At 35.7% G+C, this 23,133-nt stretch overlaps 1 protein-coding gene across 3 annotated transcripts in view; it reads right to left on the bottom strand.

Moving 5' to 3' along the window:
- The window catches only part of PTPN4 (protein tyrosine phosphatase non-receptor type 4), a 207,932-nt gene that overhangs the window by 45,057 nt on the left and 139,742 nt on the right, over nt 1-23,133 (bottom strand). For all 3 annotated transcript variants that reach the window (XM_029934710.1, XM_029934712.1, XM_029934711.1), the window contains exons 12-15: nt 22,242-22,414; nt 13,239-13,307; nt 4,714-4,842; nt 2,892-3,050 (exon numbers count right to left, since the gene is read on the bottom strand). In XM_029934710.1, coding sequence (XP_029790570.1) covers nt 2,892-3,050; nt 4,714-4,842; nt 13,239-13,307; nt 22,242-22,414 — 530 coding nt within the window. The remainder of the gene's footprint in view (nt 1-2,891; nt 3,051-4,713; nt 4,843-13,238; nt 13,308-22,241; nt 22,415-23,133) is intronic.

The raw sequence follows: 23,133 nt of genomic DNA, 5'->3' as shown, positions 1-23,133 counted from the left end.
TATCACGGATTTGGGCCAAACAACATAGTCTGAGATTGAGCATCTGAGCAAAGGAGATGAACACTCACAATACCTCAGTGAGAGAAAGGGAGAGAAGAACCACTGGCTTAGTTGTGATCATGTGACATTTGGCATCACATACTACTCATATTGTAAGACTTCACTCATTTATCAAATTAAAATTATTAGAAATGTTTGTTCATCAGGGCACCTGGATGGCTCAGTTGGTTGCTCAACCGACTCAGGTCATGATCTTGCAGTTCACGAATTCAAACCCCACGTCAGGCTCTGTGCTGACAGCTCAGAGCCTAAAGCCTGCTTCAGATTCTGAGTCTCCCTCTCGCTCTCCCTCTCTTTATCCCCTCCCCCAGTGCACTCTGTCTCTCTCTCTCAAAAATGAACATTAAGAAAATTTTTATTAATAAAATCTTAACCACCCAACTCACATGCTTTGTGATGATTTTGTAGAAATGTCCAAACTTCCCTCTTACACACTGATAGGGAGTATATTAATATTTGTGGATTTACTAAATAAATACCTGTTGAATTTACTAAAATAAACACCTGTTAAGTATTTTCTAGTTAATTCAGGATTATTGTTTTTCTCAGAAAATCACAAACTAAAACAGTCTAATTTTCTGTGACACATTTAAAGAAAGGAAGGAAATGGCAGACTGTAGTTTCAATTACCTCTGCCTATAAATGGCAACTTTATTCTAAGCAGTACAAACAACCTCCTATTTGTTTCCATAATAAACACACCTATGAGTTAGCAGTGTTTTCGTCTTGTGAAGATGACGACCTGATGCAGTGATTAAAGTCAGGACTGAGGTTTCACCTCAAAAACCCTACACTCACTCAAAAAATAGGGACTGGTGAGATGATCTCAAGATCTGTTTCAATACAGGTTGAAATGCTTTGTGTTTCATTGGACACACTGAATTCTTTTCACGTTTGGCCAATATAAAACTAAATCCTATAGATTCCAAGCTGCAAAATATTTTCACTGAATTGCAAAAAAAATCAATCAACCAACCAATGGATCAATCAACAAAGCCTTGTCTAGCATGCAAAATTCTGCTGGTTGGGTCAGACAGGGAAGACCTGAATTTTAGTTCTATAAATTGGGATGAGTCCTGTTAAGTGGGACCCTCTCATCTATAAAAGTCTTATCTATTTCACGAAGTTCTCTTTAACAGTGAGTAACTTCTGAAAAAGCTGATTGTAAAAAATTAATATAACTTATTTGTTTACCATTAGGCTTATTTTTTTTCAGAATTCTCTCATTATTCTTAAGGTTAAAACTGGCTGAATTTCAAATGTAGTGTTAGAGATCAAGACTGAATATAAAACACATAAGTCTCATAAAATACATGTCCAAAGAGAAAGGTCCAAGCATTTGAAATTCTTGTGGATCAGGATGGGGAAGCAAAAATGGCACAATTGCAATCTATCCTAAACTTGCATCTCCACTTAAGTTTAGGAAACCAAAACAAAGGTTTTTTTGGATTCGTGAATCCATAAAAAATTATATATGAAAACACTCAATTGTATGTGTATATATACATGTATGCGTGTGTCTTTACCAAATGGTATCCTTTAAAAAATGGATAGAGATAATTTGGTTAGGCCCTGGGAGTGGTATTATTGTTCTGCAACAAGACAGACTTTTGAGATTCCTCTATGTGGTTTATTTCTATGTGCTCAAAGTATGTCATTTTTAAATTTAATCAATTAACATTCTGATCATGTTCTTGATTATTATACTTTTTAAAGTTTCAGAATTAGAAAAAAATGCTTGTTATTAAAAATCAGAGTTAATAATGCTAATTTTTAAAGTAATCAAAAGTAAAATTTCCATCAATCTTGTGTCCTGTCAACTCCTTCCCCACAGGCATCACTGTGCAGTGTGTACCCTTCCCCCCTTCCGTCCTTTTTACTACACACACACACAATCAACAGGCTTTATTTACTAAGACACGTTACCAGGACTGAATTCCACATGGCTTAATGGTTTCGGCAGTCTTCCTTGGCTGCCCCTACAGTGAGGACAGCCGCGTCCTCTGTGTCTTGTCCCAGGTCCCCGCGCTCCTGCACCTACCTGCTGTACTGATCAGCCCATTTGTTCCTCCACCCATCACTCTCAAATCCGTCCTTTCTTTAGCCCTGATCATAGTCACTACATTCTACACCCCTTCCTCCTTCTCAACAATAAATGAATTTTTTTAGTTATCTACATTTCTTGTAAAGAATTTTAACTTTTCTTTCCTAATTTTTGCACTGCATTTTTACTTGCATATGGACTAATGATGTTATATAAACCAGCAAATCAAGATCTTGTATGTTAATGTGAGGATAAGCATGTTGTACATTAAACGGATGGGGTACAAATACTCAATTATGAAGCTGAATTTATGTACCAGTATGTGATATGAGAGAAAAAGGAATTTTAAAAATGATGTGTGCATACTTTCTACAAGTTATTTTCAGTATGATGATCATCTTACCCGGTTCTCCTTTGCTAAATAATTTTTCCATCATTTTCTATTCATTCTTATGGTTCCCTTCTTGAAAAATATTAAGAAACTCTATCTTTTAGTACCTTACTACCCAACCACAGTGCTGCATCTACATCTGCACCAATATTTAAGTGTATGCACAAAAGGTTCAAGAACATACTGAATCAACGAAAAAACATTTTTTGTTTGTTTTGGTTGCAGGGGGAATACAAAGAACTGTCAGGGACAAATAAGCACATTTACAAATACATAAAATTTTAAAACACTGCATAAATACTTATATCAAACACCCTAGTTTCCCAGATTATTTCAAGTAAAACAATTTGGGGCATTATTATTTATAAGAAGGAAGCTAAATGAAAAAGGTCTTACGGTGATGATTCCAGAACAATGCTGTTAGCTTGTGTTGAAGACGGAGATCTGTGATTCACAAATACTTCACTTGGGGAAGTGTGAACCACATGGTCTACCAAATGACCTACTGAAGATGGTCGTAACCGGGTTCCCTCTTGTGTGAATGCAGAATTTCGACTACATGAAGAGGAGAAAGAAATGGGAGTCAAAAAATGTGCTTTAATTCAATTTTTTCCATTTTTCATTTATATGATCACATTAGAAAGTGGGTGTGTGTTAAGACTAACCATGTTAACTAAGCTCACACTATCTCTCTTCTCTTAAAAATAACTATATCTTAAAAAAATAAAATCAAACAAAAATTGTATCATTAACCAGGAAATTTAATCAGAGCTACTGCTAATTAACTAACTCAATCATCTTTCCTGGGTCTTGTGTCACACAATTTCTTGTGTTTTCTGCACTTTGCCGTAATTATTTAGTGGTACTAGTAACAAATGGATGAGGTACCTGGGTGGCTCAGTTAAACGCTCAGGTTATGATCTAATAGTTCATGGGTTCAAGCTCCTCATTGGACACTGTGCTCATAGCTCGAAGCTCTGAGCCTGGTGCCTGCCTCAGATTCTGTGTCTCCTTCTCTCTCTCTCTCTCTGGTCCTCCCCCACGTGTTGTCTCTCTCTCTCTAAAGTAAATAAACATTTAAAAAAGTGTTTTTTTTAAATAATGGGAAAATGGCTACCTGGAAAAGGGACTAAAAAAGATGATTCTGAATTTTCTTCAGTTTATTAGCCTCTGAATATATGCAGTATTTATAAAGAAAGATAATTTAGCAATCTGCAATTAGAAACATAAAAACATTTGAATCTATCTTTTCTAGCAGTAAGGAGGACACCGAGCAGGGGGCTCCTGGGGGCTCAGTCGGATGAGTGTCTGACTTCAGCTCAGGTCATGATCTCACAGCTGAGGAGTTCAAGCCCCGCACTGGGCTCTATGCTGTCAGCACGGAGCCTGCTTCAGATTCTCTGTCTCTTTCTCTCTCTGCCCCTCCCTTGGACACCCCCCTCCTATTCTCTCTCAAAAATAAACAAACATTAAAAGAAAAAGAAGGAAGACGCTAAGTATAAGATAATGTTCCCTGAACCAAACTATTTATGCACATACTTTATTTTCAATATGGTAGAAGTTTATTCTTGGGCTGACAAACACCCATCAGTGACACAACTTTTAAAACTGACTACACACTTATTGGGTATTAATGTGTATAAAGTTATTTCTAAAGTTAGACTTCTTCGAATATTATATTCCACACCAAAATTCAAAGTGCTGAGTAACTCAGGCTTCTTAGCATAGATATTGCTAAGCTTGTGGGAACTTACGTTGGAAGTTGAAAACCCCTTTTTCTAGACCACAGATAATGGTGGAATAGTGGCTGGGGTAGGAGATAAAGTAAGATAAACACAATCATTTAGCATTTTCAAAGAATATATGTTCCCCCAGAAATTTTGTTTGAGAGCCAATATAAAAGGATTATGTCAGTAACAACCATTATTTCCATATTTTAAGCCTAAGAACATATCTTGCTTTACTGGCTAGAGACCCACACTGTATGCATAGTGAACATCCTTGTTCAATGTTCTAACCCTCATTTAGAGGCTTTTCCATGCCATTCACACAGTAAGCTGCAGGCTATGAGGAAATAATGCTCTAGAGCAACAAAAATCTGTTTGGCTAAGAGATTTAAAGGTAAACAATGACATAATTGAATCTTTAGGAATTGGAAATAAACAGTCAATAATTTAGAAATTAGCAAACTATACACCTACTGTCAATCTGTACTTACAGATTAGTAGGAGTTCCAGGTGGAGATCGTGATGGAAGGCTTTGTGTTTCTAACCTGTCATCAGATATTGAATTTCTGCTTACTACTTCCCAATCCATTAATTTCCGTGCCAAGGGCTTACTTGGGGATCTGCAGACACAATTTAATATGTAAACATTTTTATTTTTATACCTCCCACTATGAGCCAAATCTTAGAATTTGTCATATTCTAGATGAGTATATGTAGCTTACTTCAAAGAAATTAATGCATTCAGTGGCTATTTACCTCACAATTTCCTAAGAAATTAAATCTGCTTTTTATGAAGAAGGAAGGAAAGATAGGCTAAGCAGAATAGAAGCGAGAGATTAGGAAAGAGGAGAAAAGAAAATAAACCAGAAAAGAAAGAAGAAAGGAAAAAAAGCAAAGGAATAGTCATATATGACTATTACAAATATTGCCTATTCCAGAGTTTCTGAAATTCTAAGTCATCTTGTGATGTATTAAACAACTGCTAGCATATTATCTCCTGAATATACTTAAACCTTATATCCAAAACCTGATCTTCTCCCTCAAAAGAGAACATGGCGAAAAGAATAATTATGTATTTTTTGTTTTATTTATAATAGTAGGGCAGTGGATTTTTAAAATTTGTTTCGTTTTTCCAAAAGACATCATTTAGAAGATTAATGATTCTGTCTCATGGGAGGCAGTAGAAGATTATGTTTTATTACCTATTGTCAGCTATGATAGTGATAAAGATGAGAATTTAAGTAATCTTTTCAGAAAAGATACTGACCTTTGCAGAGATCAGAAATCTTTAGATTTAGGTAAGTTAACAACGAAAAGTCTTTTTTATATTCAAATTCAGATAATGGCCAAAATGCATGGGAATATATATGACATTTACTTAAATAAATACCTTAAATATCTACTTTTTGACATGCACGGTTAATATGAAGGTCAATATATGGAATTAAGCAACTACATAAAAACACAAAATAAATCATCTTGTAAGCTGATAGTTCTATATTACATTAATAAATTCACTGAAGCACATAGAAACAGAATGGACTAAAAAGTGTAGTACACATACCAAGAATATTTAATAAAATTTACAGACACAGTAGGAAGTATTAAAATAATGATGAGTGGGGGTACTCGTTTTAATCTTCTACAGGACAAATCACTTAAGTATCTATGTCCACATATCGAAATTTCCCAGTATAACATATGAGCCTAGGTCCTGCATTTTATGATCTATAATTATTTAAATTTTCAGTGCAATGTTTTAGTTTATTAATTTTATGAAACCACAAGTACCTAAAATTACTTATGAATCCAAACCACACAAGTGCCCCATTTCACACTAAACCTTTTTTAGTTTGGCTTAATGACATTTCCTTAATTTAAGAACACGGAACATTTCATGAGAGCTGTAATGCTATTGATTTAAAAACAGGCATTGACTCATTTCATTTTTCATAAATGAATTTAAATTATAGAGTTTTCATACTTGAGGACAACTCAGGACACCATTTAGTCCAATCTCCTAACAGTGCCATGCAAACTAATATGCCTATTAGTCACAATAAGATGAAAAAAAAAATCCTGTTATTTCATGCACTTGATTTTTAAAATGAAGTAAAGATTATTAAAAGAAACCCTAGCATTTATTGCTTTTCTCATACTAATTCTCAGAGTTAACAAGCTATTCTTTCTCATATATTAGACTACTAAATGTTAGCTGCAAGACTGCATAATCACAGTTAGGAGATCAACTACTTTCATTTTTGAAGAGAGGGAAAAAGTCATCTGAAGAGGAAAAAATCCAATTATACTCACCTAGTAGTATAAAGCGTCAGAACACTTAACCGTTGCTAATAAACTAATCATGGTTGGAAACACTCTGCGCTTAAAACTAAATTTCAAGTATTTTATTAACAGCTTTAACCTCAGAGACCCACCCACTCAAGTTTGCTGTCTATGTTTCCTGTTGAGTGTGGAAATTTCAGAGAAAAAAATACCACACTTCATCAGTGTGTTTGCATTGTGGTGAATATATTTTCTGGCACTTTATTTTTCTGTTATACGTGAACATTCTTTTATTTTCTTCTTAGATATTATATGACAACCGAAAAAGTGTGAAAGCAATTCAAAGAGTTGAGATACCAGGACAAAAAACTTAACATATTCTTTACTCCTGAATAAAATGATCTTACATGAAAGTTCAAGGAGAAATCTTTTCTATTTACATACCATCAACTAAAATTCTAAGAAGTGGACAAGAACTCCAGAATTCTCTAATACTTTAACAAAATAACTTAATAACTGCTAAAAACCATTAGTGTTTTGGTAGATATGCATCAGGTAATCACAATACGGTTGTGACATATTATAAAAACAAGCCCAGAGAAGCTGAAGACTTTGGGAAATGGCAGGATCATTAAAACAGTACCACTAAATAAAACTTTGTCCCTGCTGATGACTTATTTCCAGGAGGATTCACAGAATTCCACATAACAAATGACATGGGGCAGATATTTGGGACTTCTCATCCTGGAATTTTAGCTCTGCTACTTCTTAAATAATGACTATTTGTTTTACAAAATATTATAATAAATATTTCCCATTTAATAATAATAATAATTTCCCATTTTAATAATGTACATACAAACAAAAGAACTAAGATGCAGGAATAACTGTGCATATATCTCAAAGTTAAACATGATCAAAATATTCAAACATTAACACTTACAAGGCAAGTCCTTTGCATGTAGTATTAACATTAATATATAAGTACTTACCTAATTCTAAAGATTTCTGATCTCTGTATAATTTGATATTCATATTGGGATACCACACTACAGTAGAACTAGTTATCAAATCATGTTCACTATTTTCACAAATATCAAGCAAGAAAAAATTCAAGCATCTTGTTAGGAAAAGAAGCACAAAGCTAAGTATTTTGTTAGGTGCATTTTTAAAAGAAAAGAATCAAGATATTTATTTTGATTTTAACAAATCTGAAGGAAATGGTACAGTAAGTCGTAGTACTAAGAGATAGGATATATTTTAAATTAAAACAATAAAGTTAATAGGAAGTAAATTATTTTATTCTTGTGAAATTTCAAGGAAAATAATTTCAAAAAGACTTTTTGTACATTTTACCTTGTATAGATGCTTAGGACTTTCTAACTGGAAACAAGGGTGTCTAAGACTGTAAGAGGGACGATTCTGCAGAATTTCAGTAGCCATGTCTATTAGAGTAGACATCTCTGTTCTTACTGTCTTTTCTCCCTTCCCAAAAACCAAGTAACCAAATAACCATTAATATGACACTATGATTTATAGTTAATAGAAAATGACATTTCCTTCATAAAACTAAAAAGATATAACAATAAATCAAATTCAAAATTTTGAACAAATGTTGAGATAAACTGTATCATTCAAATTCAAGTGAATTTATGACAGCAAAATGCTGTATCACGCTGACCAGCTAAATCCTTCAAGGCATTTTAATGCTTTATTTATTTTTGACACAGAGAGAGACAGAGCATGAGAGGGAGAGGGGCAGAGAGAGAAGGAGACACAGAACTGGAAGCAGGCTCCAGGCTCTGAGCTAGCTGCCAGCACAGAGCCTGACGCGGGGCTCGAACCCACGAACATGAGATCTGACCTGAGCCGAAGCCGGAGGCTTAACCGACTGAGCCACCCAGGCACCCCCCTTCAAGGCATTTTAGACTTTCCTGTAGGTAGGTCAATCATTCATACACAAATGAGGATGGAGGGTAAGTCAGGAAAGTGGGGGGCAAGTTAATTTTATTATTCAAACACATAAAAATTTAATAACTTTTTGTTTCACATGTCCTTACTCCAAGGAACTTATAATATTATTTATCATTCATTTGTATGAGCACTCAGTCCACAGTACTGGCAAAGCATAAGATATTCTTAGCAATGACTCCAAGTCCAGAGGCAGGGAAGTGACAGGTTATAAGAAGAATCATTAAGTTAAACCTATAGTTTAGGATAAAAGGATTTATCTGTTTAAAGATTTAGTGACATAAATGCGTATTTTTCAACACCAAAGAAAATGTCTATAATATGCTAAGTGATAAAAATAAGCAGTAAAAAGAATAATTTTTGTAATATATATAATTATGTATAATTATATATAAAATGTAATATATATTAATGTAACATATAATTTACTTAAAAGTTAGATCTATATATAATGTAATATTTAATGTAACATTTGATTCAGCCATCAGATATATATCTGTATATATTTATAGGTATCTATATATCTATAGATCTAGATCTGTGAGTATACATATGGCAAAACCTTGAAAAGTATATACCAACATTTTTAAAAATAATTGTGTTTGCCTGTAGAAAGGAGAGGACTGGGCAGTGGGAGAGGTTGACCTGTGATATTTGTTCCTGTTGTCCTGCAAGTGGGCCAAAAAGACTGAGCCTTTATCAGTTTCTGGATATGGGTTGCCAGGGAAAGATATGGCTCTTTGCAGCTGAGCTGAAGCCCTTGCAGCAGGGGGCATGGTGAGTTTTTCCTGGAATGGGGATCTATATCCTTCACAAATTCCAAATCTCGAAACCAGAGAAGATACTCTTGCTGATGTGATAGCCATGAAACAGCCCCTCAGAACCCCAAGCTATCTTCTGACCAAGGCAGTTGGACAAAGCAACTGAAATATTCATGATGGTAGTGAGAATGAGCGTAGCAAACACTTGTACTTTGTATTTGGATAGACTTGGATTCAAAATCTACACTTAAACTGACTAGTGGTGTACCCCTGGGAAATCAATACCTTTGCTGAACTCCATGTGCTACTCTGTGAAGTGGGGATCAGAGGTATAAGAGCTGGTTCTGGACCTAATTCTCCTTCCTCCTCTGTTCTGGGTCAAAGGAGCAGATACTTGCAAGCTGCTGTTCCCAGGCTCCCATGTTGGCTGGCTTTTAGTTGGGTTTGGCCAATGATGGGAGATCTCAGCGCAAGGAGATGGGGCTAGCCAGGGCATTTTTCCCTTCCCATCAGCTTCAGGTGTTGTCTCCTAGCAGCAGATATATCTCCACAGAGAGATAGTATTAACATGATCACATTTTAAGGGCTTTGTGTATAGTTTTTAACAATGCAGATGAGCCAGTGCCTTAATAAAGATTATTTTAGTTGATTAACCATCACTCATGTAGAGGATGGGATATAGGATTGGAATTTTTATTAGGATATGGACAAACAGATGATGGAGGTATGTCAAGTCTTGTACTACAAGAATTGGATGAATAACCAAAGTAAGAGGAAGAGGACTTCAGAGTGTCAGATTGTGTCAGTGAGGCAGAGGAAAGGACCTACACTGCAAGGTATTTAGATAGTTGTGAAAGTAGAGATTGTCAACATCATAGTTCTGCAAAAACTAGAGCCTTAAAGATGTTTGCAATTAACATACAAAATCTTTCAAAATAGAGCTTCAACCCACTTTTATTACTCTTTCTTAAACCTTATTGTGGGATAAATGGTGGTTCCCAAAAGATATGTACGAGTTTTAACCCCATGTACCTAAGCAAGTGGCTTACTTGGAAATGAGTTTTTTGAGGGTATTAATTATGGATTTCAAGAGGAGATCATCTTGGATTTTGAGTGAGTCCTAAATCCAATGACTGGTGTCTTTTTAAGAAAAAGGAGAGGGAGGTTTGGATACAAAGATACAGGGATGATGGCCACTCAAAGGCAGAGGTAGAGAGTGGAGCTGTCTCACCACAAGTCAAGGATGTGGGAACCACCAGAAGCTGGAAAAGGCAAAAACAAAATCTCCCCTAGAGTCTCCAGGGGGAGTAGGGCCCATTGATACATTGATTTGGACTTCCAGCTTCCAGAACTGTGAGAGAATAAATTTCTGTTGTTTTAAGTCACTCAAAAAAAAAAATAAATAATTGTGTTTGGTCATAATTTTTTATGTTATTTGTCATGTTGGAATTATTCATTTTTTTTCTATTCTTTATTTTAAACAGGGGAAACCTCGAACACAGCTGAGTGTCCCACATTTGGGGCAAGTGCAGGACCCAGAACACCCTGAGCACAGCAGACAAGCCTGAGAGAACCATGTCCGATCACAGTGATCACCACTGTCAGGTAAAAGTACTGGTATGTTGGAATTTTAAAAAATAATGAAATATCACTTATATGAGCAGAAAAAACAATAAAGCAATTTTTACTTTTGGAGAGAAAAGAAAAAACCAAAAACTCCTTTTACATTAGAAACACAAAACAGGAATGTCTTTTTGATAAAGACTAAGGGTAAAATTATAATAAAAGCAAAAGCAAAATCTCTCATTAAAATCTATTAAAACTCATGCCTCCAAAGACAGTAGATACCAAATACATGAACTCGTTAAGGACTTGCCCTCTTTAAGTCATTTCCACTGACAAAACACTGCCTCATTGAAAAGCCATCCCCTTGGGGCGCCTGGGTGGCTCAGTCGGTTAAGCTTCCGACTCCCGGTCAGGTCATGATCTCACATTCTTGGGTTCGAGCCCCATGTCGGGCTCTGTGCTAATAGCTCAGAGCCTGGAGCCTGCTTTGGATTCTGTGTCTCCCTCTCTCTCTGCCCCTCCCCGCTCCTGCTCTCTGTCTCAAAAATAAATAAAACATTAAAGAAAAAAATAAAAAAGAAAAGCCATCCCCCCTACTGCACACATTACTGTAAGAGCTGGGGCTAGTGCAGTGATGAGAACAGAGAAACTCTGTGGACAGCCTGCATTCTAGTGGGGGAGACAGACAATAAAGGAGGTCACCCCTCACACTGCCAAGACAGAAGAGCAGCTAAGCACTGACCTACCTCATGCAGAACAGCAAACCTATTCTGCAGAGGGTAAAAGTGTGGGTAAGAGCAGGGAGGCCTATATGAGAACCCCTTACTATATTTCAGTTAAATTATTCAAACGTGCTGTGCTCGGTTTTCTCATCTGTAATGGAATTTACCTCACTGAACTATGGGGACAGTGACATACATTTCCTGCCCCAGATAAATACAAAATAAATATTAGCCCCTTTTAGGCGATCTGGTTATCCTCTTTCCATACATGCTCGTACAACTGATTCTGTCATGGCAGCCAGATAGAACCCCTAACCCCGCCATATTTTTACTATGGAACATTTTAAATATAAACAAAGGTAGAGAGGATAGTTTAACAAACACTGCATTCAGAACCTAGGTTCATCAATTATCATCATGGTCAATCTTGTTTCATTCATCCCTACGTTTACCTGAACCCTCTCACCCCGATGATTCTGAAGCAAATCCTAGAAATCATAGTATTTGTAAATACTTCAGATTACCACCATAAAACAAAACAACTCTGCCAAACTCTTAAAAATTCAAATCCACTTAGATCTCTTCAATGCTCTCAGTCCCCGATGGCTTTCACTTAAATCCAAAGGCCTGACTGCTTCGAGCATGGGGTCATAAGTTCTGGCTGCTGCCCACCTCCCACTCTGATGCTCTCTCTATCGCTGGTCCATGACTGGCTTGCCTACTCTTTCCTCCTCACGCTGGAGTAGACTCCAGCTCCATGGCCTTGCGCTGGCTCCATGTGTCACTTACATTAGAGATCTGCTGCACCAATCAGAATTTAAGCTCCAAAAGACTAAGATGTGTATCTTGTTCTTCATTCTATTCCCAGGACCTGACACATGCTCAGAAGGATAGGTCCTCAATAAATATTTGGTGCCACCGATTTGGTCACTCTCTCTCCTTCCATTCATTGGAAAATCCTATTAGATTGCTGCTCACGCATCTCACACTACACCTGTGCCAGTTGAACTACTTTTTCCATTACAAATTTGTTCTCTTTCCGGTATCTCTGTCCATTTTCTGTCACTCAAATCTTTCCAGATACTCCTGTCTCTAACACTCCTCCATCTAACTGATTTAACAACTTCTGTAAGTTCTACCTAAAAAATGTTCCTCAAATTTGTTCCCTGGTCTCCATTTCATCACTAGTGTTTTAGTTCAGGCCTTCATTATTTTCACTGGGATTACTGCAATAACCTTCTAATTGGTCTCTTAGCACCGAGTCTTTGCTTCTAATCCATTCTCCATCATTGCTCATAAAACTATTTTCTAAAACATAAACCATGTCACGTTGTTTCACTTGTTTAAAAGCAATAGCTCCTAAAAATATGAAGATAACTAAATGGCACCCCCACAAAATTAGCTTCTTTCTTAACAAGATGATGTAAAAAAAATAAAGGAAATAAAACTTCCCAAAATATGTTACATTAATAATGTAGTATTTGATTCAGCCTGGTCAGAACTACAGTGCTTGACACAGAGTTAATTTAGCTCACATAAAAGAAGGGAATGAATAAACTGGACAAATTATTTCATTACTCCCTCAACATAACTTATTGTTTAATTAAATAAAGGATCATGTGATAATCCTGTAATCACATCTGGAAAAAGTTTTCAGTAATTTTAACCGTCCTTTAAAAAAAAAATTCAGACACTGAAATAGAAGCAGCTTACCTTGCAAATACCCTGTCTTTATTTGCTTTTTCTTTGCCATACTGAACTGACTGGACTTCAGTTCTCCCACTGAAATACATAAACATGCACAATAATATAACCTTAAAGAGAATTATAAGAAAAAATGACAACATATAACATGATTATATTACAACTTCCTAAGAGACAAATTTTTGGCAGAGAAAAGGGGGTAGAGAGTAAGAAAAAGAGAGTGGACTGAATTCCAGCTCTGAATGAATGAAGCTTCTTTATAGCTCTTCCACTAATGAACAAAGCCGTGTTGCACAAACACTTCATTTTAGACACTTCTTTGAGAATGACGGTCACTCTCACCCCATAGGTTGGTCTGTGGTTTAGCTAGTGTCTCTACTACTCCTTAAGGAAGGAGAACATGGGGGAATCTTGAAGAGCTGCTCTTTCCTTGGGCTTTTCTTTCTTGTCTACTGGTAACAATCACAGATACAGACTGACTGTATTCTCAAATCCCTGCCTGTCCAGACACAGGCAACTGAGGACTTTCATACACAGGACGGAACTAAGGACTGAAAAATCACTGAGAGATGGGTGCTACAATTTGCCTCAAAGCTTATCTGTCTAGCAAGCACACAGTTTATGCATGGAAATTGGGCCTCCTCTGTGGTAAACCAAGGTGTTCAGACCAAATTTGTTACTAAAAACTTGGTAGCTACTTGACATGCCATATTATTTAAGTGTGAATAGACATAAATGTCTAGTATATCAAATAGGACCATTTATATATGTAGAGATCTAATTCATATAAAAGCAGCCAAATATAGGTTTCCAAAGCAAAGCAAACAATTTTAAGATCATCTTCCATAAATAAGTATAGATAAATGGGAACAGAATGGTCTATCTCTTAAAGTTAAAACAATTTTATTTATTTATTTTTGAGAGAGAGGGCACAGATACACATAAGCAGGAGAGAAACAGAGAGAGGGGGAGACACAGAATCCAGAGCAGGCTCCAGGATCTCAGCCGTCAGCACAGAGTCCGATGCGGCGCTTGAACTCACAAACCGTGAGATCATGATCTTCACTGAAGTCAGATGCTTAACCTGCTGAGCCACCCAGGGGACCCTATCTACTGACATTTTAATGGAAAAGTCCAAAACATAATGATGATTTTTAAACTTAGGTACATTGAAGTTTCTTAAGAAAATGTATTACGTCTAAGAAGGATACACTATACTTGCAATTGTGAACAAGGTTACAAGCAGAGGTTCATGACTGTTTTGTATTTCCACATTACAACACCGATTTAACCCCTTGGATATTTTGGAACAGAGATAACAAAGGTGTGTGTTTGGGTAGGTCGGTGGAAGAAATAATAAATCCTTTGATAATCCAAATTCCATCACTTAGTCTAAATAATATTTCAACATTGTAACTATTACAATAGTTCTAGTATTTCTAACCACTGTTTATAAGAGAAAAAAATATTTATTAATGCATACCCACTAGGGACAGAACTGTGTCCAGATAAACATGTCATGCTGCCATTCCCACCTCAATCATAAGATTATTAATCATTGTGATAATTAAAAAGTGCTTTACGGTCATGGGATTGAGCCAGCATTAGGCCCTGCACTGATATGGTGGAGCCTGCTTGGGATTCCCTCTCTTCCTCTCTCTGCTCCTTCCCTGCTCATGCTTTCTCCCTCCAAATAAATACATAAACACTTGTTAAGCGGTTTCAATATATTTTTAAAGTTCTAAAGGACTACAAACAAAACCTAACCTTTACAACTGTAACAGTGTATGGTTTACTTATACACACTAATCTAATTTAATGTTAGCTGAGCTGTCATGGGCCTCACTCCTGCTCTTCCATGCTCCACTCAGTTGTACAGGAGGCTGCCAGTCCGCAAACTCTATTTCTAGGTTCCTTTGTAAGTTGGCTTTCTCTTTAGTTCTACTTTTTTTCTGGTGGGAGATCAGAAAGTAGAGTCAGTTAAAAGCAGGAGACTGACAAATGCTGATAGCTGCTGTAACAGAAGTGGGAAAGGACACGAGAAATGGCCCCCTGTCAATGTTATATACCACCCTGGTCAAAGCAGCACCTGCTGGGCAGACCCAGAACCGACTGTGACGGTGCTTCTAACAATGGAGTAGCAGGTCTAGGCACATGGCTGCCAGCCTAGGTGTAACACAAGCTTCTGATCTTTAAGCACTGCCCATTCCTCCTGGTTACTTCATTATAACCCACCTCTCCCTTGTGCTTTACCAGCCTAATAGCTGTGGAACCAACTCCGTTAATTAAATTGCTTTTATTAGAAAAATAAAAATAAAAAAGGCTTTCTGTTTTTCTGATACATTAACTTACCAATGAGGAGGACTCAAAGGAGACATTAGTACTCAAAAGGCTGGATTAACAGGTTGAATTTCATAATAAAAAAATAAAGATAAAATTGAAATATATGGGAGGCTTGGCTGTATCTGTCAAAAAAGCATGTGACTCTTGATCTCAGGGTCATGAGTTCGAGCCCCACATGGGGTATAGATTACTTAAATAAATAAAACATTTTAAAAATTGTAATATGAGGGAGCAATTAAAGGTTTATATTTTATATTATCCATAATATTGTTCATTAGGAGTTTAGTATTATTATTATAACAGCATGCATAAATATACCATAATCTAAAAATACCAAATTCTGGCAGTAAGTAGTTATCTTTAGAACAATAAGAAAATGCCGATTGGTAAAAGAATACAGGCTCAATATAGGTAATTTCAGCAATATAGAAAAGCTAACAAAAAGATTAAGAAAAACAAATTTAACCAGTCTTATCCCTAAGAAATAATCTCCATTATGAGCGATAAAAATCATTCTAAAACTATATACACAGAAAATGCTACAAATATGGACATAATTCTATTAACAATGTGATTATGTGATATATGCCACTTTTCATGAAGACAGTATTAAACTCATTTCCTTTGAACTATAAAAGAAGAGAAAGGCTGCCATTCATAAATAAATGTGTACATATATGTGGTAAGACAGACTAAAGCCTTAAGGAGTTGGTGTTAACATTTAATTTTTTGCTAATATGGATTCTTATACTTCCACTACTTCGATGTTTCATCTTATTTTCTTAGTTCTATTGTTATTTTTACTTTACCAAAGTTTATATCATTTTAATTCTGTTCTGTAGTCATAATTCTGACAGTTGTCAAGGATTAGTTCTATATTTAAAGGACTTAAGCTTCATTCTTAGTTCCTTTACCAAGATTCTACTTGAATCATGTTGTCTTATCTCTTATGGGTTAATTTTATTATGAAAACATTTTGGGGGGGCGCCTGGCTGACTTAGAGGAGCCTGTGACTCATGAGCTCAGGGCTGTAAGTTAGAGCCCTATGTTGGGGTGGGTAGAGAATACCTAAAAATAAAAAATAATTTTTTTTTAAAAGCATCATTATTTTTTAGATGGGCTCACAGATGCTATATTCCCTGAGGTTTTGTATATTTGATAACATCTATTGACTTTAGAATTGAATGGTGAACTGTTAAGTTTAAGATTTTTCAGTCCCTTTTTTTTCCTTGAAGACTCGGTAGACAAAGGGTGACTCACAGCTACATATAAGACTGAATAAAGTTTTATTTGGCATTAATAACATTTATAAGTTTTTTGTTTTCTATTTCTTTTAGAGAGAGAAAGCATGTGCAAGTCAAGTAAAAAAGAAAGGCGCAAGGTGGAGGGAGAGAGAGGGGGAAGAGGGAGGGAAGGAGGAGGGGAGGGACAAAAAGGCAGGGGGAGAGAGAGAGAGAGAGAGAGAAAGAGAGAGAGAGAAAGGAAGAGGGAGAATCTTAAGCAGGCTCCACATTCAGCACAGAGCCCGATCCTGGGCTCTATCCCACGACCTCGGGATCATGACCTGAGTCAAAATCACGAGTCAGATGCTTAACCGACTGAGCCACCCCATTTAAAAGTTTTTAATCCAAACTGACAAACCTCTAGCAAAGACAGATCAAGAAAAAAAAAAAGAGAGAAGATACAAGTTACCAATATCAAGGATGAAAAAAATAATATTACTACAGATTCTAGAGATATTAAAAAGAATACTATAGCGGTGCCTGGGTGGCTCAGTTGGTTAAGTGTCCAGCTTCGGCTCAGGGCATGATCTCATGGTTTATGGGTTCGAGCCCCGCGTTAGGCTCTGTGCTGACAGCTAGCTCAGAGCCTGGAGCCTGTCTTCGGATTCTGTGTCTCCCTCTCTCTCTGACCCTTCCCTGCTCGTGCGGTCTCTGTCTCTCAAAAATAAAAAATAAAAACATTAAAAAAAAGAGAATACTATAAATTTTATCCCAAAAAAATTCAACAACTTAGAGAAAACAGATAAATTCCTTGAAAAATATGAACTACCAAAGCTTACTGAGAAGAAAGAGAAAGCCTGAACTGCATACATCTATTAAAGAATTCATGTTGTTCAAAAGCTTCCTATAATAATACTTCTGCCCTGAACGGTAAATTCTGCCAAACATTTTAAAAGGAAATAATACCATGACTACAGACAACTGAAAATGTGGGACCACTTCCCAACTCATTCAGTGAGTTACCCTGACACCAAAACCTGACAATGATATTACAAGAAAACTACAGAGCAATATCCTTCATGAACACAGATGAAAAGATCTAAACAAAATGTTAGCAAAGTGAATAGAACAACATATGAAAAGGATGACAGATCATCACCAAGTGGGGTTTATCCCAGGAATGTGGGATGGGTTTAGCACTTGAAGCTCTATATAATTCACCATATAAATTAAAGAGAAAAGCCATACAATCTTTGTGACAGTTGCAGAAAAAGCATTTGACAGAAACCAATATCCAATCCTAACCAGATCCTCCAGGAAAGGAGATGGAGGGGCACTTCCTCAACACGCACTGCATACAGCATCTAGAGGAGCCTACAACCACCACCACGCTTACTGGTGAGAGACTGGGTATCTTCCTCCCCTTAGATAAGGAAGAGACAAGGTATCTATTCTCACCACTTTCATTCAACACTGACTGTAGTTCTAGCTGGGGAAATAAGAAAAGAAAAAGAAATAAAAAGGACCAGACTGGAGAGGAAGATTTAAAACTCTCCTTATTGTCTAGAGAGAAAATCTGTTGGCAGCTACAAAAAAGCTCCTGGAATAAGGGAAGTAAGCAAAGCCTTGCTGTTGAAATAAGATCAACATAAAAAAATCAACTGCATTTCTCCTTAATAGCAAACAATATGAAATTAAAATTTAAAAAGACCATTTATAATAGTGTCAAAAAATTAAGGGTAAATTTAGCAGAGACGTGTGAACTTTGTGAAGGACCTGTACACTAAAAACTACAAACATCATGGAGAGAAATAAAAGACAACTTAAATAATGAAAGACACTGTGTTTCATGAGTTTGAAAACTTAGTATTTTTAGGATGTGAATGCTCCTAAAATTGACCTAAAATAGTTTTAGCACAATCCCAAGTAAAATCCAAGAAGTCTTTTTTTGTAAAAACTGATCAGCTAGTTCGAAAGTTTACATGAAAGTGCAAAGGACTTAAAACAGTTGAAACAACTTTGAAGAAGAACAAAGTTGGAGGACTGATCCTACTATACTTTAAGACTTATAAGTAAATCCAGAAATAAGTCCACACAAATAATGAAAAGTGATTTTCAACAAAGGGGCAAAAGCAATTCAGTGGAGAAAGAAAGGGTAATCTTTGCATGGGCGGGGGAACTGTCTATCCACCTGCAAAAAAAATGAACTTCAATTCATATTTCATACCATATACAAAAATTATTTCCAAATGAATCACAGATCTAAGTGTAAGAACTAAAGCTAAAGAACTCTTAAAAGATAACAGAGGAATAAATCTTTTTTACCTTGGGTTAGGCAAAGATTTCTTAGGATACTAAAAGGAAGATCCATAAAAGAATAAAATGATAAATTAAATTTTAACAAAATTGTGTACAACAGGCACTGATAAAAATGTAATGGACCTGGAACTCTCACTGCTGGCAGGTACACAAAATAGTAAAAATGGCTTTGAAAAAACAATTGGCAGTTTCTTGCAAAGTTAAACATACATCTACCATGTGATCTGGCCATTCCACTGATAGGTTATTTAACCAAGGGAAGTCAAACCATAAAAACTACTACATGAATGCTCACAGAAGCTTTATTTTTAATAGCTCAGACCTGGAAACAACCTAAATGAGGACACAGCAGTAACTTAATATCCATAATCAATAGAAGAGATAAACAAATTGTTACATATCTACACAGTGAAATAATACTCCACAATAAAAAGAAATGAACCACCAATACATGCAACAACATGGATGGATTTCAGAATAATTATGGTGAGAGAAAGAGGTTGGACTAAAAAAAGTATGAAACTTGCATGTTTCAATTTATATAAAATCCTATAAAACGCAAACCAATCTGTAGAGACAGAGCAGATCGGCGGTTACATAGGGACAAGAGGGTAGAAGAAAGAGGTTACTGAGGAACACAAGGGGAAAATGAAGAGAATATGTTTGCTGTCTTGATTGTGGTGATGGACATATATACATCTCCAAACATCAAATTTTAAATGTTAAATGTGGTAGCCTATTGTACACGAGTTATGCCTTAATGAAGCTGTTTACAAATATAAAATCTGCTAGTAATAGGCCCATATTTCAAGGTCAATAAAAGCCTAAATGGCACGTGTTGCTCCCAACCCTGCCAATAGTTTTTTTTCTTACATTGTTCTTTTTTTTTTTTTTTTTTTTAAGAGAGGAAGCCACACTCCATGGGAAGGGGCAGGGAGTGAGAATCTTAAGCAGGCTCCATGTGCAACGCTGAGCCTGAAACAGGGCTCAATCTCACAACTCTGAGATCATGACTGGAGCCAAAATTCAAGAGTCAGATGCTTCACTGACTGAGCCACCCTTTTGCCCCTCTTAGACTGTTCTTATACTTGTTCTCATTAACATCTGTGGCTGAAATGTCATTCTGTTTCAGTGATTTTTCTCCCAAACTGTTTCCTTTACTGTCTTCTGTACTTGTCATTGAGACTAGATTTTGTGTGCTGTGGAACAGTTTCGGTAAACCCCTTGATTTTTTTTCTCATCCTATCTGATACTTGTCTGAATTATAGTTCAAGTCAGGTTACTACATTCTATGCATTTCTTTGTTGCCTAAGGGAAATGGCGTATGTACATTTATGTGTAGGCCATATTTTTAAGGATAGAGAGGAGAAAGAATTCTGCTAAAGATAAGTAGTCCTTGGATAATAATAACAACAACCCGGATAGTCACTAATTAGGAATTAAGTTTATTGAGGGACTACTATTATGGTCTATACTGTTTTCTCAATGGAGAGTTCTTCTGTCCCTACAGAGATTTAGTTCCAGTAGATAATGCTTTTTAATTTTTTTCTTGACTTTCACCAATGATCTAATACTTGATCTCTCAGTCTATTTCTTTTCAAATTTATGAGTAGCATCACCTTACTTTCCTGAATATTGCTTTTAGGAAGGAGACAGAAAGTTAAACATGACATCACTTAAGATTCTGCAGTATCTTTTATGTAGTTAAAAATTTCCTGATTCTGTTTAAGTTGTTGCTACTGAATTTGGGGGCCACTTTAGGGGCAGGGGGGCATATATTTTTAATAGTACATATTTTAATAGTATAGGCTTTATGCTGCTATTTTTTCTGATATTACAAACTGGGCATTTATAAATGTTTGAGACTTATAATACAAATCTTTTTAGGACCACATCTAAATATTATCTGCATGAATATATAACATGAATTAATATAACACATAACGATGAAAGGTTTTATTTACTGAAGACAGAAAATACTATTTTGTGAAGGAGAAACAAAAATGGATAACATCTGTTTTAGTAGGAGATTATGAATGACTTTTTCTACCTCCTACCAGGCTGCACTTAAAAACTAGCATTCATGAGTCTTTTAAGGAATTTCAGAGGCAAAATTCATCAGAACTTCTCCAAATTTAGAATTATCCCCCAAAGAGTGCTTCTTTTAGGAAAGGATAAAAGATACCAATAATAAGTAAGATAGTTTTAGGGGAAACAAATCTGGGGTTCTTGTTCAATGACAAAATGTGATTTTTGCAGAATAGCTGTTTTGAACTCTTTATAATAAAGGGTTTAACAAACTCATACATAAAAAAGCAAAGCACAGGTATCCCCTGCTTTTTGTTAAGTTTGTGTTACACCACTTTGCTTGGACAAAATGACAAGAAAGCAGCACTCAGCATCTATTCCACGGCGGGCCACTGCAGAGGCGGCACAGCCCGCAAGCACCGAGAATGCCCCCCCAGCCCCGAGTTCCTTTCCAGGGGGAAACTCTGCACCTCAGCATTAAGCCACCAAAGCTCTGAACTGTATCTGTGAGTGTCTGTGCTTTATCTTGATTTATTTTGTGCACTCAATAGCAAGACGTGTCCTTAAAAAAAAAAAAGGCTGTGAGAGGTGATTTTGGGAATCTGAGAAAGCTAAAGAAGTTTTCTATATAAATTAATAGTAATGACTTCTTCATTTATGCCATTTGACTTACGAAAGGTTTTATAGGGACATTCTACTTCTGGATAGTGAGGGAAATCAGTAAATTATATGTTCATGCAAAAGATACCTTTGTTTTTACAAATATAGGTGACTTAAAAAGGTTTTTTGGTACATGTTTTAACAAAGACATAATGGAAAGTATAGCATGTCTAGAATGTAAATACTTAAATATGATTGATTTACTTTTGAAAATAATGATCAAAATTATAGTTAATGGAAGAGGTTTCTCCCATCTGGCCAGATCACAAGAACCTTTAGAACTTTTGGCTGATATAGACAAATGGGCCACATTCCACAGAGATTCAGACTCGGTAGGTGTGTATGAATAATAAACATTCTATGATTCAATAAAATACACCTTGATTTTAAAGTGAGGAAAAATCCAATAATAAAGCATTAATGCAAAAGCAATACTTACCAGTACCGGAATTTTGAACCTAATGTAAAATAATGTGCAAAAAAATTCTTTTGAGGTGGAAGTGGTCTGTCCAATCGGAAGAATGTGTGATGTTCTACACATGCTTTCCACAAATTTTTGCATGCTCTGTAATTCACCATATTAAATCCCAATAACGTTTCTCTAGATTCATGCTGTAATAAATGACAAAATGCAGAGAATACCAGGAAAACATCAGGATCTAATGCTACATTTGGTTTACTTTTTACAGATAAATATTCTAGCCTTAAAATCAACTAATCCCTTGAAAAGCACGGCATCTTTTTTGCTTATCCAATAAAAAGGCAGTAAAATAGATGGAAAAGTTTCAAAATGTAGACCGTACCTCAGTCAGTAATACTACAATTCTCAGGAACTTTTACTTTACAATATAGCTAGAGATAAGTGTAAAAACAGAGATGTATCTGTTTTTAAAGCTTACTAGCTATAACTCTATTTCAAAACATAATCCTGGACCATAAATTAAATTATAAGATACATACATCTTTTAAAAGTATCTCAAAATTTGTAAATTTGTGTAGATTATAAGTATATAGAACTTATATATTATAGCACTTACATTATTATGAAACTCAAATTTTAAAATAAACAGCAACATAATAGAAGCATTTCTTTAATTTTTCTCTAAAAGTTTGGCACAAATTACTATTTAAATGGTTTTACTGAAGTAAACTACATATAGTAAGTCACACATGTTTTAACTGTACAGTTCTGGTTTTCACACAATGAATGCAACCATTTAACTTCCAATCAGAACAAAAAATAGATTATTACTAGCAACTCTGAAGTATCTTTTGTCTCCCCATTCTACCAGAAAGGTATCTTTGCAAAGGTAATCACTCTTCTGACATTT

The sequence above is a fragment of the Suricata suricatta genome, chromosome 3 (genome assembly GCF_006229205.1).
Source record: "Suricata suricatta isolate VVHF042 chromosome 3, meerkat_22Aug2017_6uvM2_HiC, whole genome shotgun sequence".
Taxonomy (NCBI): Eukaryota; Metazoa; Chordata; class Mammalia; order Carnivora; family Herpestidae; genus Suricata; species Suricata suricatta.
This window is presented reverse-complemented; position numbering and strand designations above follow the sequence as displayed.